Here is a 19,505-nt window from a genome sequence, read left to right as displayed (position 1 = left end):
ATGCCTAGGAAGATGAATTGAAAATTATAGCACTGCATCAGTGGACAAGTTTAGTCAACTCAGACAATTCGCCTATATGTGCTTCAATCTCCAACCCGCCATCGGCCTAGGAGCCTAATTCTCAACCCCTCAAACTCAGTTGGCTACACGAATGAAATAAACCTTAATTTTGTTTCGGATAATTTTATTTTATTTATTTATTTATTTATTTTTTTTTTAGTGTATAGGTTAGTGATGCAGACAAGCATTGATAACAAATATTTAATATCAGTCCCAATTAAATTTCCCAAATTTACCCAACTATGTCCCAAAAGCCATGAACTGGTTGATTACTTGATTGTATCCAATTAAATCTAGTTAAAGAGCCTCAACTGTCAAAAGGGAAGAAAGTATACAACTCACACTCCTGTAAATATTCTGACAAATTTTAAAACCCATTACCCATCCAACCAGCCAATACCTGAAGCAATTCAATATAGTAAGATACAAATGGAATACAAGTCAACCACAAAGAAGCTTCAATACTAAACACAACTTAAAAAACATCAAGAACATCATGTAACATTTTGTCACCTACATGGTAACAAATAAAGGCAGAAATATATCTCACATGAAAATGGTATCTAAAGTATTAGATTTAGAAATGGTTATTCACAGTGGTTCTCAAGAGAAGGTTACGGAGACCTGTAAAAGGGTCTGAATCATCAAGCGCAATCTACCCAGTCTCTTTTTTTTCGTTTTGCCTTGAGTTTCAAAGACTTAATCCATGGTAGGAACTGTCCCACCATTTTTCACAATCTCTTGCTCCAGCTACAATGAACAATCACAGATAAATGAGGTGTTATCAGGATTCTTAAAAGAAAATGATTAAGGCAGAAGAAAAATGATGCTGGGTAATATGGTAATATAAATTATACGGAAAGTAGTAAAAGAAATTTCCTCAGTACTTCTCTGCCAAAAGGGACAAAGGGGAGAACAATTGACATTAGGCACAATAATACACAAGAAATTATAATAGAAGAGAACTGCCTCCAGCGCTACCAGTTAGTACCTGGAAAAGTATTTCGAATTTCTTTTTCAGAACAACATACTCCTGCTGCAACTCTTGCAGACACGCAAGACATCTGCACCAAATGGACAAAAGATCAGAGTTATCAAATTAAATCAGCATAAATATGATGTAATTGTAGCAATAGTTTGATGGATTAAAAGCATGAGATGTTATATCAGAATCATAATACAAAGTTAATATTATATGATTTATACCCTTCAATCCTTCAAAGCCTGATTGACTAAGCCCTGTATAAATAATGAATAACTTGTGCTAATTGTGCAAGAATAACCATCAAGTAAGAGGGAATACTAAAATCCTTTATTGACCATGATAAGAAATAATGATCATACTCATTCAAAAGAGAGATAATTTAAGTAAACCAAAGGGTAATTAGATCATCAGGGGAAGAAATTGACTCTTGGAAAGTTTCAAACAGTCAACAGAAAAAGGGGAGAGAGGGGGGTGGGGGGGGGGGGGGGGGTGCAGAAGCCCCATCATCAAACTAGCAGTAGCCCTAAGGTAAGACAAGTGTGCGATAAGGGTGAATTTACTGGACTACCTATATGATGACCTTTACACAAAAGGTTGCCTTTTCAAACAATATGTAGAATGCACCAGTCGTATTCTGGAGTTTGCGTCAAACAAAGACATCTTCCTTTTCACATGCAGCACATTAATAGGTACATAATGGTGATCCTAGTCAACTGTTCATATATAGCTAGCCAGTAAAACAGGAGATGGAATTTTACAATGCCATTTCAGCAAAAGATGTACTCTATGGTGTGGATGCAAGATTGACTAGAAGATAAATACATAACCTTATGATATCTTTCCAGAAAAGCCAACAATCTTATAACATTTTACATTATAGTCTCAACAAACAGTTCAAATGCAATTTGCTATAGCCACGACAATACATATCAACTATAACATTGCCTAAAAAGGACAGAATAGTTGCTCACATATTAATCCTGTCCAGAAGAATTATTGCTATGACTGTCATCCTATTAACATGATAATTATATCTGAGTGAAGGTATAAAAATTTAAAAATAGGCAATAAACATGATATTTGTCACGATGAGGAACTTGTATTGGAAGGATCAGAAAGATTTAGAGCTTCTAGATAATCACCTTAGACCTCACCCATATTAGGTAAACATATTAACAAGTATAGAGCATATACATAATCAATAGGTTCTAAGCACAGTGAATATAATGCTTAGAAAAGTTTGAAATGACTAAGTTGAACAGCTTGTAACATCGAGAAGGCCAAAACCCTTCACCAATTCCTTAGCCATGAACAGCAATACTATAACTTTGTAATATGAACATGTAATTTATCAATATTTATAAGTTCTCTTTGAAAACAAGACCTAGGAGGCTAGGACCCTAAATATTTCTAAGAGTTATGTTATCAGCATAACACTATCAATACTCCATTTGAGCATCTCAAATTTCTCAATCTCTGAATACAAAAGCATGTATAATCTGCCAAACGAGATGTTATTTTGATCTTAGTCAACTTTGGATCATGTCTACAACGGCAAAGCTCGTGAAACAACACAGATTTTAGGATATGGGGTGATAGCATCAGAGATCAGATGAGATAAATGTCAATACCAAAATTAATCTAGCAATTAATCCTATCAAAATCTTTGGAGGCATCACACCTATTTGATTGAGAATGAAGAAGAAAAGGTAAGGTAGGATGTAAAGTTACAACATAGTCCTTGTACTCTTTATCTGCCAAGAGTGATACATTAATTTCCAATCATTCAATAACATGAATATATATATAATCGCTACACCTACAAAATGAAGGAAATGGCAGTTTAAAGTTCAAACAATTTAAACCTCAGAAAAAGGGAGGGAATTTGAGTATCAAGCATTCAGTATCAGTAGACAACTTACCCATCACGATTTTTCTCCTCGCAAAAAGCTCGAAATTTAACACATTGGTTTTTGACCCTATGTGCACCAATGCTGTCAAATACAACAAACAAATCACCCTTAAGATGTGCAAATTTAAACACTTCAGCAACAAATTATCTAGTGAACATTCAATAACCAAAATTACATACTTGTCAACTACCAACAAGCCAAGCAAAAAACATGATTTAAATAGCAGTTTTGAAGACAGATTAGTAGATCATTTATTTTTATTTTTCGAAATATTTGAATTTATTGTAGATTAGGGAGACACCAATCGTCGAAAGGCAAAGTGCTGATCCTAAAAATATGGCATCAATTATACTGGGAGGAGCTCAGCTCTTCTTACCAGCAGATCTTTTGAATTATGTATAGAACTAGGAAGAGTACGATGGTGTACTTGCATCAAAATCAACTTATCAGGAATTTATGAAACTTTTATGCACATAAATGTTGTGCAACAAATTAAGTATTGTATCAATTTTCTTGGGTATGGACCATGTATATTAAATCAAGTATGATACAGGTTCCTGATGGAGGATACTACAAGTTTATAGATATTCCAATGAGTAACTACATTGGTATAAACAAAGTATTCATCTTAACTCAGTTCAATGGAGCTTCCCTTAATCGCCACATATATCGAACTTATCAAGGGAATGGTATCAACGTTGGTGACGGCTTTGTGGAGGTAAACTTCTGATGTAATATACCACAGCCCAATTTAAGATGTAAAATTGAATTTCCTAATCATATGCGAGTAGCAAAATTGACCGCAAATTATGTAACAGGTATTGGCAGCTACAAGAACTGGTTCCAAGGAACAGCTGATGCAATCAGACAGTTTATATGGAGGATACGACGATTGGTTTCCTAGTTCATTAAGTGGTATTTGGAAACCTATAGATTGGTATATATTGGACTGTGGAAAAAGGGTATGTGCTGAATGTCTCTAATATATGCAGGACACGAGGATAAGAATATTGAGGATGTTTTGATCTTGTCTGATGACCGGCTCTATCAAATGGACTATATGGAAAACCACCCCCTCCACCCCAACCCCGGCACCAAAAAATGCTGTCTTAATCCTTAAAGTATAAGTTATCCCAGCAAATTACAAAGTTACACCAAATATTCTGATCAACACAAGACCAAGCATTTAATCAAGATATATCAATATTAATTCAACAAAATTTCAAGTTATATCAATTTTAAGTCAACAAAATTTCAAGTTATGCCATTTTAATTTACAAAATTTCAAGTTATGTCAACTTTTTAATTCAACAAAATTTCAAATTACATCAATTTTAATTCAAGATACAATTTCAAAGCCCAAAAAAGATGTAGAACCCTAGAAAAGTACAAAATTCAAGATTGAGAGACAGGAAAATACCTAGAACTACTCCCCTTAAACTGATGAGCATGATTTGCCACTTGGTTGAAATCTACAGCAGGCTGCTCACTGTATGAGAAAAAAAAAAAATCAATTACAAATCAAAGAAATAAAGTACAATTAAATTGAAATCACAACAAACTAAAATGAAAAATACCCAGAAAATAAAACTCACAGAGCTTTGCTCAAATTCTCAAGGAGCTTCTCAGAATCTTGGAAGAAAAGAGTAACAACTTCAATAACAAAATCTGGGCTACTCTCATCAGCCAATTTCTGCAATTGGTTGAACTGATCATCCAAATAATGCTGCAAAAATGGTCAAAAATATTAGATCCATGATCAGAAAAAATTGAAAACACAAAAACCCAATTAAAGTTTGAAAAAATGGATCAAAACCCAGATATCTTTAAGGGTGATTTACCTCCCTGTACAAAGACTTCATATAGTCGATGAATTGCCTCTGTAAGAGCTGGACAACATCCATGATTTTCTCTCTCTTGTTGAACTCTAACACACAAAGCAAGAAAATGTTTGATTTATTGAGATTGAGACTGAAATAAATGAAGTTTACGCAGAAAGGAATATATCCCAGTTTTTTCAGACAAAGTTTAGTTTTAAAAGAATAAAATTGATACACTAATTGATTGAGTGTTGATACTCTAGATTGTGAGGATGAGGGTCAAAACCCCTTTTTATCTTTTTCGTTTAAGCTCAATGTATTGTGCTAGTTTTTAATCATTTTATTGGGGACTACGGATTGGAGACATGTGCACGAGGACGAATACGATTTATATGAACACAAAATGGATATGCAATACGGGTATGGCTTATAATATGATTGGGTAAAACCAGGCAACCAATTTTTCCGGTTCAGGTCATAGACTCTAATTGATTGAGGGTTGAGGTCAATTCCAAGTTTCTGATAATGATTAACAAAACTCGTTTCTCTTGAGTAGAGATGGCAAAAGCACACCCGACCCGAACAGAATTTGACCCGAAAAATATTAAACTCATGTGGACACAATAACTCGGTATGACTCAAATTAAAAAATTTATCCAACCCGACCCGATCACATCAGACCCGATCCAAACATTTGAATTGACACCTCTACTACCGAGGGTATTTTTGTGCTTAACGCATGGGCAGCTGTGTTGGGTTACTATCACGCGTAAAGGAGTATGACACGTGTTCTGGGGCTTGGTAGAGGATAAAATTTTTTAACTGTTTCACCTGGGGTACTGTTACATTTTACTGTTTAGTGACGAGCAAAATCTAATTTCTGGGCAATTCTCCCACTCATCCAAATTGAACTCAACAGTTAATTGCCCCCCTAAAACAGTTGGAACCCCAAATATGTGCGAGCTAAGGTATAATTTTTTCACAGGTATAATTATTTGGGGATTTGGGTTTCATGGAATTGGGTATTTACTTAATTTGATTCTAGAGTTTCATCGAATTGGGTGTTTAATTATATGAATTTGATTTTCAACGAATTGGGTGTTTAATTGATGATATGAATTTGCCTAGCAGAGAGATTATCCATACAATAAATCCATCAACTTTACTGAAAATTATAAATCAATTAGATTCGCTAACCTCGCCCGACGAAGAGAACACCGCCGATAATGAAGGCTGCGGCGATGGCAGCGGCACTTCTCTTTCTCACTTTCTGAGTTTCTTCTTCTCTTCTCTTCGAACCTTTGTAGTGTTGTTTACACACTTATTTTGTTTTTATGTTTCTGATTTCATGGTTTGTTATTTATTAATTTTTTTATGGGGGAATTCCAAGTTATTCTCGGAGAGAAACTTAGCATTGTTTATCACGGGGTATTATCGAACTTTCCCATACAATAGTAAGGGGTTTTTGGGAATTTTGAAATTAATGATTTAACTGGCGTTGGTAACGGGAGTTTGTTTGAAAATTCACTCCGTTTGTGAAACATTAATGGTTGAAGGTAGCAGGCTCGCAAGCTTCTGAAGGTAATGGTGGTTTAAGGTTGTTGTCTCGCAGGCTTGTGACGGTAACAATGGCTATTTTTGGTTGTTGTTGCTTGATCCTAATTGCGGAAGGTCGGGATTGAAATTTCTTCAATTTCCATATGAAATTGAAATTGGTGATTTTTGGTTTGATTTTGTTTTGTTATTGTTCCAATTTATTAATTAGATTTACCAATTACCACCAGCTCAGATCTACAAGCTAAAGCCTTCCATGGTTGGAGTCTTGGAGAACACTCAGATTGCTGACGACTGGACTCCAGAAGTGATGGAGTGGTAGCTGGCAACCATTCCCAGAAATTTACGATACTTGTCGTCAAACTCTAACGTCGTTACTTCACGATAGCTTTTTATAAAAACTAGAATCAAAACATAAAATATGACGTGGCAATGCTCATTGTTCAATTATTTACAGATACGCCACTGAAATAAACGGCCAGGCTACTCTCCTGGGCAGCCCCTTTTTGTATGATTTCATATATTTTTTTTATAAATTTTAGGAAAATTTCAATTTTGCTACCACTAAAAGGCAGGCATGTTAGTTTTACTACTCCTTAAATTTTTTATTTTATTTTACCACCACACAAAAACATATTGTTAAAATTTGCTACCACTTAACGGAATAGGTTAGGATTCTGTTAAGTTTATTATAAAAAAAATAATTAAAAAAAAAAAAAAAACTCTAACCCAGATTCCGGCAGCCCCTACCACCGGCCCCCTACCCCATTCCAACCACGATCTACCTCCCCGATTCCGGCCACCAACTCCCTTCCCTTCCCGATTCCGGCCATCTCCTCCCTTCCCCACCCCGTTTCCGGCCACCCCATCCCTTTTCCTCCCCAATTTCGTCCACCCTCCCTCCCCTAGCCCACCGAAACCACCTCCCTACCTAGCCATCGCCAAAAGCCCACCTACTCCCCTTCCTCAGTCCCAAAATCCCACCACCTCCCCTTCTCCAGCCCGAAACCTCACCCAAAAACCGGCACCTCTAACCCATAAACTCCAGCCCGAAACCACCCTAAACGGGTTTTAGGGTTTCGGTTATGGTGGTTTAGGGGTGGTGTTTATGGGTTAGGGGTGCCGATTTTTGGGTGGGGGAAGGGGACATGGGGTCGATTCAGGGTGGGGGAAGGGGAGGGGGGTCGATTCCGGTGGGGGGGGATGGGGAGGGAGGTGTTTTCCGGTTTCGGGGTGGGGGTTGGGGCAGCGAGAAAGGGATAAGGAAGGGGGGGTGGGTTGCGTTGGTGGGGAAAGGGATTGGGGTGGGGTCGCCGGCGCCGGCCAAAGCATTGGGCGCCGGTCGCCGGCAGGGGGGAGGGGGGAGGGTGGCTGACGGTAGGGGGGCAATTGAGGGTGGCTGTTTTTTTTTTTTTTTTTTTTTGAATAAACTTAACGGAATCCATTAGTGGTAGCAATTTTTAACAACTGTGATTTAGATGGTAGTAAAATAAAATAAAAAAAATAAAAAAAATGGAGGGATAGCAAAACTGAGGTGCATGCCTTTTGGTGGTAGCAAAAGGGAAATTGTCCTAAATTTTAAATGTTGTATTAAAGAGAAAATATTAGACTAAGGCCTCGTTCACTTCACCTTATTTTTGCTGCAATGAAATTAGTTTTACTGAACAAAAATTAATTTTTCTGAAGTGAAATTATTTTTACTGAATTGAAATTAGTTCTACTGTTTATTATTTTTTTAAGGTAAACTGAACATGGCCTAAATTGTTTGTATTATCATTTTAATTTGTTGCATTAAAATTTTTACAATGCTCCATTTTTATTATATTTAAATTTACATTTTAAAAAATCACCGTACTCAAAGTCGTCCCCATACCCTCGAATTTTAGATTTTCCGTTTCCCATCCCCATCCCCGTACCCATATATGCCCCGTACCCGTATTGGTGCAACATAGGAACAAGACATATTTCCCAGGTAAAGGAAAGAAAAAATCGTGAATTTTGTTAGATTTTACATTTAACGCCGTCAATTACATTTACCTAACAGTACAACTACTCAAGTACTCAAGAGTCCTCACACATGTCCAGTCACTAGAACAGTCATCAAACCATTCGCCACCAAAATTGCGAATTTTCCACTAGAGAAACCAAAATCGTTTCTCAAAAAGAGAAACCGGGTGCGCCCGAGTGTTGATACTCTTGATTGGGAGGATGAGGGTCAAAACCCCTTTTTATCTTTTTTGTTTAACCTTAATGTATTGTACTAGTTTTCAATCATTTTATTGGGGACTACAGATTCGAGACATGTGCACAAGGACGAGTACGATTTATACGAACACAAAATGGGTATGTAAATATGTAATACGGGTATCAGTACGCATCGTTGAAAAATTGGCTTATTACATGATGATTCGGTAAAACTAGGTAACCAAATTTTCCGAGTCAGATCATAGGGTGCTCGTTGTTAGATATTTTTTTATTTTAAGGTAAGAAAAATAAAAATATTAGAAAACTCTCTTCACGAGGGAAATTCCTTATGCATTGGAAGAAAGTATAGAGATGGGACTAAAATTATGAAAGGAATGGTGTCCTTCGAACAAGTGTATTATTCCGATAGAGGGTTCGGAATTAACTAGGAAAGTTAATTATTCAATGAGGTCGTGATTGGAATTCCTAGCTGGAGGCCACTTCCGATCAGTAATATTAATGAATAATTAATATTACAGCTTGCTCTTGACTGAACCCTTCGGGTCACACCCGATCGTGTAACCGAACCAAGGCGAAGAATTAATCGGAAGGATTAAATAAGTCGATAGAGATTTTACAAACTATGACGTCGGATACCGAGCTTAGAGCGTCGAAAGTCGAGACGACTCTAGGAGTCGACGAGACGAGAAAATAATCAAATGACATATCGTGCTAAAAATTACAAGCATAGCACGAGGCCTAGTCATGCCTCATATTCAAGGAAAATGACTAGGGGTCGCAAGCACTAGACCATCGAGCCACAATAGCCATCGCAAGGCCTAACTAGGCTGACCTTGCGTGTGGGCTGGCTGGGGTAGCCTAGTGGCCTGCGCACCAAGGCAACCCTAGTTGGGCCTGCCTAGCAAGGCTGGCGTATGTGGTGCTGTTACTAGGGTCACGCTGCTGCTGTTGGGCTTGCGGTATGCGCGTGGGCTTGCGGCAAGGGGTCGGCAAGGCTAAGCCTTGCTGACCGAGTAGGTTTGGGGCAGCCCCTTGCCTTGTTTCCAAGGTAAAGGTGGTCCTCCCACCTACTCTCTCTTGTGTGTTGACACTTGTCATTTGATTATTGAACATGCCTTTTAATTTAATTTAGAATTAAATTAGTTCATGGATTTTCTCATTTCACTAACTCTCCCATATGGAAAGTTGACGGAAACTCTTGGGAGAATTTCCCAATAAATACCTATCTTGGGTATTGGGAATACTCACTTGAGTAGAATTTAAAAGGAATCTCCTATTAAGTGAGAAAGCCTTAAATTCGTAAACCTCTAGTTCGTAGGGGCCTGTTTGGTAATCGAGGGAGTGAGACGTTGGAGGTCTTGCATTTGCGAGGCTTGAACTTTCCAAGTCCGAGCTCGATTTGTGAGCGAAGCACGCATCAAGGGTGAGCTTCTTTCTCTCTCTTCTCTTTATGTGTGTGTTTTCTTTAGTTGCATGCTATTTTGTTACCTTGTAATTATTATGCATGCGATCCGGTTTTCGGGTTTTGTTTCCGCGCAGTGTCAGACACCGCAAAACCCAACAACAGTATAAGAGCCTCTCGCATTTAATTTTTACAACTAATAAAAATTAATTAAGGTGATTTAAATGGATTTAAATTTCTGGATTAACAACCTAATTAGATTAGGACCTCGTTTTTATTTGGATTTAAATCGTATTTTTGCTAATTTTGGCCTACGAACCCAAATTCAACCCAAAAATAGAGTTGTTTTGGGTGGAATCGTTGTTCTAAATCATTCTTTACTCACAAAGTCACAAAGTGATTAAAAATGACCTTCCAGAAGCCAAAATCCACCTAGAATGTGGTTTTTCGAGGGGTTTTTCGTTTGGAACGAAAAATTTTAAATCTTTAAACCTTGATTAATTATGTCTTGAAATTGTTGGATTATGTGTTTGATTATACCATTAATCTTCTGCAATTTTACTCCTTATCAAGCATGTTTATGAAGTCATATTGGTTGCTTAATTTGGTTAGCTCTTAATTTCACATAAACTTGCAATTTCTCATTCTTGCAAATAAATTGCTTGTAGAGTGAAAGTTTATGGTGAATATGATTTTTGAAGCCCTTAAAATGTTAATGATTCAATATTTAATGGTTTAAATGGTTGAATCTTAACTTGCTAAAATCCACAATGAACAAATTTTTGGTTTTAATCATTTTGGAAGTTGATTAAAATCTTAAACGTTCATACTTGTGCTTGAAATATTATTGCTCTTCATATTGGAAGGCTGTATTATTCAAATGTGCATAAGTAAGTGTTGGATAAATTATTTCATTGTTTAATTGATTATTTATTCAACTATTTTGTCAAATCTTATTATAAATTTATGTTGCTTAAATTAATTGTGAGAATAGCCCTCAATTTTTGTTGCATCAAGTTGAGCCAAAAATAATTTAAAGAATGGTTCTTGAATTAATTTGCATTAAAATTGAATTTATTTAAGTTGGACTTGTTTTAATTTCAATATTGTTTAATATTAGTTCTAAAATCAATTTAGAATTAATTTTAAAGTCACACAATAATCGAAATTAAAATTCCGAAGCACACAAGGCGGAATCGAAGCACAAGGCTTTGAGCACCAAGCTCGGCTAGCAGGGCTGCTTACGCAGCCCACATGTTGCTGCTGAGCCAAGTGCGCGCGCCATGTGTGCGTATGGTGTGGCGGCTTGGTGCGAGGGTGAGCGAGGGAGGCTAGCTTCATGGCACGGCAGCATCAGCATGCGCGCGTGCCACGAGCGTGCTGGCTGCTAAGCAGCGCCCAGCAGCAGCTCGGCACGCAAGGCCGGGGCTGCTAGGCAGCGCCCAACACTTGCATGCATACGAGTGGCTGGGGCTGCTAGGCTAGTCCAGTACGTGGCCTTAGCTTGATGCTAAAGGTCCCGTTTTATTTTAGCCATTATTTTTCCTCGTTTTGGTTTTGCGTTTTTGTTAAAACGAGGCTAGGCCTCGGTTTTTCCATGTACTTGCAAAATTATTTTGACAAAATTTTGTTTAATCGACTTAATTAATTTTAATTGGATTAATTTTAATTAATTTGGATGTGGAATTTAGTGAGAGCTTCACTAATCGTTTTGAGCTTAAATTAGCCTTGATTGTGCTTTTATTATTGCGTTAATTCACATAATCGGATAATCACTTTGACTTGTTTTAATTAGGCGCGTTAATCGGATTAACCACCTAAGTTAGTTACTAGTATGCGCTCGTTTTGATACAATGTTTTGTATTGTTGCTTGATTTAATTTTGTAAAATGCATGGACCATTCACTTTAGAAGTGAATGGATGAATGTAATAAATATTATAATGCAGGTTTACAAAATGGCAACTAGTGGGGCCCGACTAGGATATTAAATACGGACTGCATTCCGTTTTGTATTTTTGTAAATCTAAATACGGACTACATGTTGTTAAGTATTTTTGTACTTAAATTATTTAGATTAGTTCTAGTCTTTCTAGTAGTTGCATAATTGGTGGTAATATCTCAAAGACGACGTTTCTAAGAAGACAAAGCCAAGAAGATGCAATGAAGGCCCTTGAAGATTTGAAGATTCAAGTTTCAAGGGGTTATGCTAGTTTGCCAATGCATCTTTATTTATGCCTTATATATATTGCTTATATATAATTGCGATATTAAATGCATGTTTAGGATTTCGAATGTTGAATGATTAATTTAGTTCACTTAAATCAACCGACATAGAAACCCTAAGTCCCAAAGAATATTGAGTTAAAATTGCCATTCCAAAATGACACTTACGGAACTAATGAGAATAGTAATGGGCTATACCAAAGCAAGACATTACTACTTTCCTAGGGAAGTAAGGTATGTTGATGGGTTTGCTAAAGCAAGGCATCATATACACGTTAGTTTTGGCTAAGCTCAACGATATCAGTAAGGAGTCCTTAGATGTAAAAAGATAATCGTCAAGGAAGCATTGGATACGACGATTTATCGAACCAAGAATAGCTTAGACCTATTAGCAATTAGATTGCTTACCTTAAAATATTAAGTATTAAGACAAGCCAAAGCATGCTTAATCACTTATTGATTTTTGGGATCTTGGAATCTTTTTATTCAATCTTATGGGACAAATTTTAAATTGAATAAAGCGTTAATAAGTTGATTGAAATAGCTTTTTGCATGTATTTCAAAGCTTATTATGTTATCTTGATATATGGTCATACTTTGCACTTATATTTGTAGAATTCTAAATCGAATTATAATGTTTCCATGATTGGTAAAAAGAAATCTTTTGAGAATGGTTCTCAAAGAAAAGAAAATGCATTTCTAAAATACAACTTCTCATAAATGACTTTTATGACTAAGTCTGAAAGGACGGTTGGACATCAAGTATTCAAAATAATAGGTAGTTTTGATAGACATGAAGTATTGAGTTGAAAACTCAAATTGTCAATAGTTGACAACCAACATATCTTTTCGTTTCATACACAAATGAGTAAGACTCATTGATGTAGTAATTCAAGCATGAATTAAAGGAAAAGAACTTTGTTTTACGGCGCATTAGATGCTTAATTATGCCTAACATAGTATAAAAGTCAAAACACTTAAAATAGTGGTTCTTAAAATTATGAGATGATGTATGATAAGAAATATAGGAAACAAGGAATATAGAATAGGAATACGAGATTCCAATTCTACCTAAGAGTTCATGTTATCGTAATTAACTTAGCAACTTATCTTCACAAGTACCAAATACTGCTTGAGTGTTCCACTTTGAAACCTCAAACCATTGAAGTTAAGCTAAGTTATTGACTTACAAGCTTGGAATGAAGCAAGTGGTGCTACATCGGCTGTAAGGTCATCTGCTTTGTTTAAAGACCTTTTAAGGCTAAGGCTGGAACAAATAATGATTATTGTATTTCATAATCAGCAAACGTTCTGTTCACACACGGAAAGACTCAAATTCAAAGTAAAAGAACAATAGTTGTTGGTTTTATTTTAATGGAATGGTCGTTTAAGCCATGAGTCAAGGATGCTTGATTATAAACTAACATTTCTCTATCATAAACTCACAAGGTTCAAGTCATGGACTTGGTTTGTGTTCTGAATATCTTTAGTCATGTCACACCGACAAGAACGTACTCAAGGCTCTATTAGATAGACTCTTGAAAGTTGATCGATTCAGAATTGTTCTAAGACAAGCAAGTCTTACTTGTTGAAACCGACAAAGAAGGGAGCTATTGTGCTTGGTATAGGCAATTGACTCAGAAAGCTAAAGAGGATTCCATTACTTCAACGTTTTCACAAGAACTTGAAGAATATGGCTATATTCGTCAAATGTAGACAAACTGGATTAAAAGTTCAGTGAAGTATTGAATCGACTTCGCAAGATATCAAAACGTCTAGATTAGATCGAGCGATGTTTGCTTGAGGCAAGAGTGATCATCTCAAGGTTATGAAATCGAAATTTCATCATTAGCTCCACAAAGAACATAGTATGTCTTGACGGAGACCTCGAGGCCATTTGAAAATGACTCGAACAATGATGGATCACATCCCTTCCTATATAATTCTTAAAGATTTGCACAAATGACTAATGTTACACTAAACAAAATTTTCGAAGCTAAGAAAGGACACCATATTCAGTTATGGATAAAAATAGTTTCTAACGTCTTCTCAATATATGTCTAAGGCTCTTACCCTCAGCGGGAGCTCATTGTCTCATTGGGAGCTAAGTGGCTCAAAAGGGCTGAAAGCTCAAGTGGGAGCTAACTGTTTGTTTCACAACAAACTTTTACCCAAAGGCAATATACATGTCTCTTTGTAAGCATTCAAGTGAGACTACGGACATTACTTCCACAACCTAATTGTGAACATAGTATTTGTTGCTCTAAGTGGTGTCTTTATGGAAAATAACACTTTTCCAATATGACAAGTGGGAGGAAAATGAACTCGGTAACCATCGATATTAGCAACAAACTAGAACTGAGAATCTTGGAATACTTTAGACGGGTTTCATGAGAATGATTTATCAAGAATACTCAAAGGACTTTACAAGCTTAAGAGAGAATTCATTACTCAAAAAACTTTAGAAGTGTTGAAGCAAGACCAACATAATCAAAGGGGTTTAAAAGCGCCTTGAAACTCAGTGTTTGATGCAATTACCCCGTATAGGTATATAATTCACCAAAAGTTTTGGATTGAATCCTATAAAGTTTATATTAAGTTAGAAATGAACCTAAGACTTGCAAGCATATTATTTACTATTAGATAGTAAGGGAATAATGTCTTGTAAGATAGATACGACAAATCCAAATTCCGAACGATGGTTAGAGACCGTAGAATCCGAAATAGACTCCATATTTGAAAATCAGTTTTGGAACTTGATTAATTTGCATGAAGGGTAAAAACCCATCAATTGCAAATAAGTTTTCAAGAAGAAAACTAACAAATATGGAAATGTATATGAATACATAGATAGATTGGTTGAAAAGGATACAATTAAATTCACGGCATTGATTTTAATAAAAACCTATTCACCAATCGAAATGCTTAAGTCTTTTCGTGATTATTCTAGCAAAATTGCGCATATAAAATATGGCAAAATAGACACCAAAACCTCCTTCCTAAAATTGGATTTTGGAAGAGACTATGGATATAGTCTAAGGGTTTTGTAAATCTAAATAATGCTATATTTGAAAGCAAGCTCAAGAAATCCATTTAGAAACATAGAAATTCTTTTAAATAAGAAGTTTAATGGGAGCAAAAGTCAATTTTGTAAGGTCCAATAAAAAGTTTATGAACTCGATTGTAAAATGACTATCAAATGCTAAATGTTTAGATTTGAAAGTATTTTTCAATAATGGACCAAGCTAAGGCGATACTTAGTAAATAGTGGGAATTAAGATATATTAAGTAGACTTTAGTAAATGTTTGAACGAGTAAAGGAATTTACCGTGTTAAACAAGAAGGACTTGAACAAGCCTTCGACCCATATGTATAAGACTAAGTAAATGTTTGAACTAACAGCTGGACAAATACTAAGTCAAACAAGACAGACTCTAGTAGAGACTTTCTACCGTATCATATAGAAAACAATTTAGCAAGACTGGATGAGGTAAAAGTCACATGAATGGCATGAAATTGGAAATAATTATGTAATTGAATCCGTCATGTGTGCTACGATATGGGACCGTCACATAACTTGCATGCTTAGAGCATGTGAAGTATAAAGTACCAATCAACTTAAATCTAACATCCAAAGTACTTGGTCAAGTAAGAGGATGAGTTCTTGATGCATGGAAACAAATATAATTAAGTACTGATGTTGCGAGCACAACCTTAGCAAGGATTAGATCCTTAACAAGGAAGCCATTTATAAGCGCGAGCTTAGATGCGTCGTGGCTTGTGAATGACAACATGGAGCTGCATCCATGTGTGGTGTGCGGAAATTTAATGTAAATTTCTATGACCACAAATGATTAAGGTATCCCAAATCATTGTGAGTCAGTTGGAGTGAAATCCAAGCAAAGCATCATTAGGAAGTCTACTAAAATATATATTGAGAATATTATTGCCTTAAAGGCATGCAATAATAAGAAAGTTGTTCAATGGATAGTTCGTTGTTGAACTTTGATAATTGTAGGTTGTCAAGTTGAAGATCTCAAATCATAAAAATGAGTGGGAGCCATCATTTGGACAATAAATCCTAAATCACATATAATCCATAACACACTCGAATTTTATCATCTTATTATGAAATTGTTCGATAATGAAGATGCTAAGATTTGCAAAGTAATCATAACTAAACCTATGCAATAAGTGAACCACAACATTCACAATTGTATAAAAGAAATCAAGCATATTAGATATGGGTATGATTTCTATTAATGTTTTGTAAAGAGTATTACTCTTAAAACATTTGGGGAAAACCATTTATCATAAGATGAAACGTTGAAAAGTTTCATAGTGGAATAAAATTTTACTAATTATTTCACAAACTATTTAATTGTTGTTTTGAATTAAATTATGAGTCCATTCAATTTGACGACATTCAAAATAGGGTATCAAGACAAGTCTTGGATAAAGAAACACCTATTAAGTGAACATTGAATGTCATATCGAAATTATCCCTAATCGAGGTCATTTGAAAGTTGGACGACTAATGACCGCGTGAGATTAGTGTGTAGTATGATTTATAGCACCGTTTCTTGTGCTACAAGGACAAGAATGTCATAAATCATTTGCACATGTATTAGTTTGAAACTATACTGGATCGACTTATGAGAATACTTTAAGAGATTTAACAATCGTCATAAGTATATTACTCATTATGGCTATCAGAACCTCTTTCATCAACCATGAGTATTGTAAGTTCTCTTGTTTGAGTACTAGTCCGTTTTGATGTTGTCAAACGTCTACGTACAACACTACTAGAAATAGGCCGAATTTCGATGGACCATTTCCGACGGACATGTTTTTCCGTCGGAAATCCAGTAAATTCCGACATAATTTTTATTTCGTCGGAAATTTACGACGGATTTCCTACGGAATAAAGATCCGTCGGAATTTATGGGCTTTCCGACGGAATATTCCGTCAGAAATATAATGTTCTACGGAATTAAAATTACTTCGAAAATTTCTGACGGAATATTCCATCGAAACAATAAATTTCCGGCGGAAATAAAATCCGTCGGAAATTATTCCGTCGGAAAATTATAATTAAATAATAAAAAAAACTAACCCTCAAAAACCCTAAAAAAAACCGGTTTCCCCCTTTATTTCTCATTTCTCTCTCCTCTCCTCTTCTCTCCGCCTCTCTTCTCCTTCTCTCTCCTCTCTTCTCCTTCTTCTTTTACGTTTCTCTTTCCTTTCTCCATCACCTTTCTCCTTCTTTCCTTTCTCTTTCCTTTCTCCTTCTCCTTTTTCTCCTTCTTTCTTTCTATGTCTCTTCGTAACATCAACATCAACAACCGCAACAACCACCGCCGCTCAACAACGCCTTCAACCACCAGTCGTTGCGTCATCCACCGTCAAGCAACGTAGAAGGCCGAAAATATAGGTTAAATATTGGCTAGTTTGTAGATCTAGGTTTATTTTTCACAAATTTATGATTATAATTATTTTTTTGATGAAATTGTAAAATAAGTTTCTAAATTTTGTAATGTAAGTTTGTAATTTTTTTGGAATTTTGGACTATTTAATATATAAATTGTTTTTTTCGATTTTGTGGTTTCGATTTCGTTTATTTGGTTTTTGTTTCGATTTTGTGGTTTCAATTTCGTTTTTTTTGTTTCGAATTTGTGGTTTTTGTGGGCTGTGGGGGTGGCAAGGTGGAGATACGGTGGTTGTGGGGGTGGCGAGGTAGAGATATGATGGGTGTGGGTGGGGGTGGTCTGGGTGGGGGTGGCGAGGTGGAGATACGGTGGGTGTGGGTGGGGGGTGGTCTGGGTGGGTGTGGGTGGGGGTGGTCTGGGTGGGTGTGGGTGGGGGTGGTGTGGGTGGAAGTGGTCTGGGTGGGTGTGGGTGGGGGTGGTCTAGGCAGGTGGCCTGGGGTGGGGGGCTGTTTTTTTTTATTTTTTTTATTGACTTATCCGATGGAATTTTCCGTCGAAAAATTCCTCTTCTGACGGAAAATTCCATTGGAATATACCTCTTTCGACGGAAAATTCCGTCGGAAACCTATCCAACTCCGACGGAAATTTCCGTCGGAAAATTGCGACGGAATTTCAATTAAAGTTAAAAACAGCGCCGACAGAATTAAATCCGTCGGAAAATCCGTCAGAAACAAGCCTTCCGACGGAAATTCCGTCGGAAAAGGCCGAATTTCCTACAAAGGGTATTGCGACAGACTAATTCCGACAGAATTCCGTCGGAAGGCTTGTATTCCGTCGGAATCTAGCTGTTTTCTTGTAGTGCAAGGGGATTATAAAGGCAACACTCGGACGGCTAGGGCCTCTTAGTAAGGGAAGCTAACAATGCAAGACTGGGAATGTCCCCCTATTAACATTAGGGACCATGTCTTTGTTATTTACAAGGCCTCTTAGAGAGCGAGACTGTGAAAATGCATGGCCATGCTCAGATGGAAATCATCTGCTTATTGACAGTCGAACTCGGAAATCAAGAAACACTTTTGGACGTAATAAGGATGACGATAAATCTTACCTTATAGTTCATGAAGAGATATAAAGAGACATAGGAAAAAGGCTATACACATGCAGCACACTTGTCCGGAAGGACAAGTGAGAGATTGAAAGGAATGGTGACCTTCGAACAAGCATATTATTCCGATAGAGGGTTCAGAATTAATTAGGAAAGCTAATTATTCAGTGAGGTCAAGTGATCGGAATGCCTAGCTGGAGGCCGCTTCCGATCAGTAATATTAATGAATAACTAATATTATAACTTGCTCTTGACTGAACCCTTCGGGTCACACCCGATCGTGTAACCGAACCAAGGCGAAGAATTAATCGGAAGGATTAAATAAGTCGATAGAGATTTTACAAACTATGACGTCGGATACCGAGCTTAGAGCGTCGAAAGTCGAGACGACTCTAGGAGTCGACGAGACGAGAAAATAATCAAATGACATATCGTGCTAAAAATTACAAGCATAGCACGAGGCCTAGTCATGCCTCATATTTAAGGAAATGACTAGGGGTCGCATGCACTAGACCATCGAGCCACAATAGCCATCGCAAGGCCCAACTAGGCTGACCTTGCGTGTGGGCTGGCTGGGGTAGCCTAGTGGCCTGCGCACCAAGGCAACCCTAGTTGGGCCTGCCTAGCAAGGCTGGCATATGCGGTGCTGTTGCTAGGGTCACGCTGCTGCTGTTGGGCTTGCGGTATGCGCGTGGGCTTGCAGTAAGGGGCCAGCAAGGCTTAGCCTTGCTGACTGAGTAGGTTTGGGGCAGCCCCTTGCCTTGTTTCCAAGGTAAAGGTGGTCCTCCCACCTACTCTCTCTTGTGTG

The 19,505-nt window shown here is 36.9% G+C and overlaps 1 protein-coding gene across 1 annotated transcript; it reads right to left on the bottom strand.

Moving 5' to 3' along the window:
* Positions 1 to 418: 418 nt before the first annotated feature.
* On the bottom strand, positions 419 to 6,134 carry LOC110697790 (histidine-containing phosphotransfer protein 1-like). Its single transcript, XM_021875170.1, has 7 exons — positions 5,976 to 6,134; positions 4,800 to 4,885; positions 4,554 to 4,684; positions 4,379 to 4,447; positions 2,968 to 3,039; positions 1,052 to 1,124; positions 419 to 810 (listed from the first exon to the last, which is right to left on the bottom strand). The coding sequence occupies exons 2-7, from the start codon at positions 4,860 to 4,862 to the stop codon at positions 760 to 762; spliced, it is 459 nt and encodes a 152-aa protein (XP_021730862.1). The 5' UTR covers positions 4,863 to 4,885; positions 5,976 to 6,134; the 3' UTR covers positions 419 to 759.
* Positions 6,135 to 19,505: the final 13,371 nt, after the last annotated feature.

Source organism: Chenopodium quinoa, unplaced genomic scaffold (assembly GCF_001683475.1).
Source record: "Chenopodium quinoa cultivar QQ74 unplaced genomic scaffold, ASM168347v1, whole genome shotgun sequence".
In the NCBI taxonomy this organism is placed as follows: Eukaryota; Viridiplantae; Streptophyta; class Magnoliopsida; order Caryophyllales; family Amaranthaceae; genus Chenopodium; species Chenopodium quinoa.
This window is presented reverse-complemented; position numbering and strand designations above follow the sequence as displayed.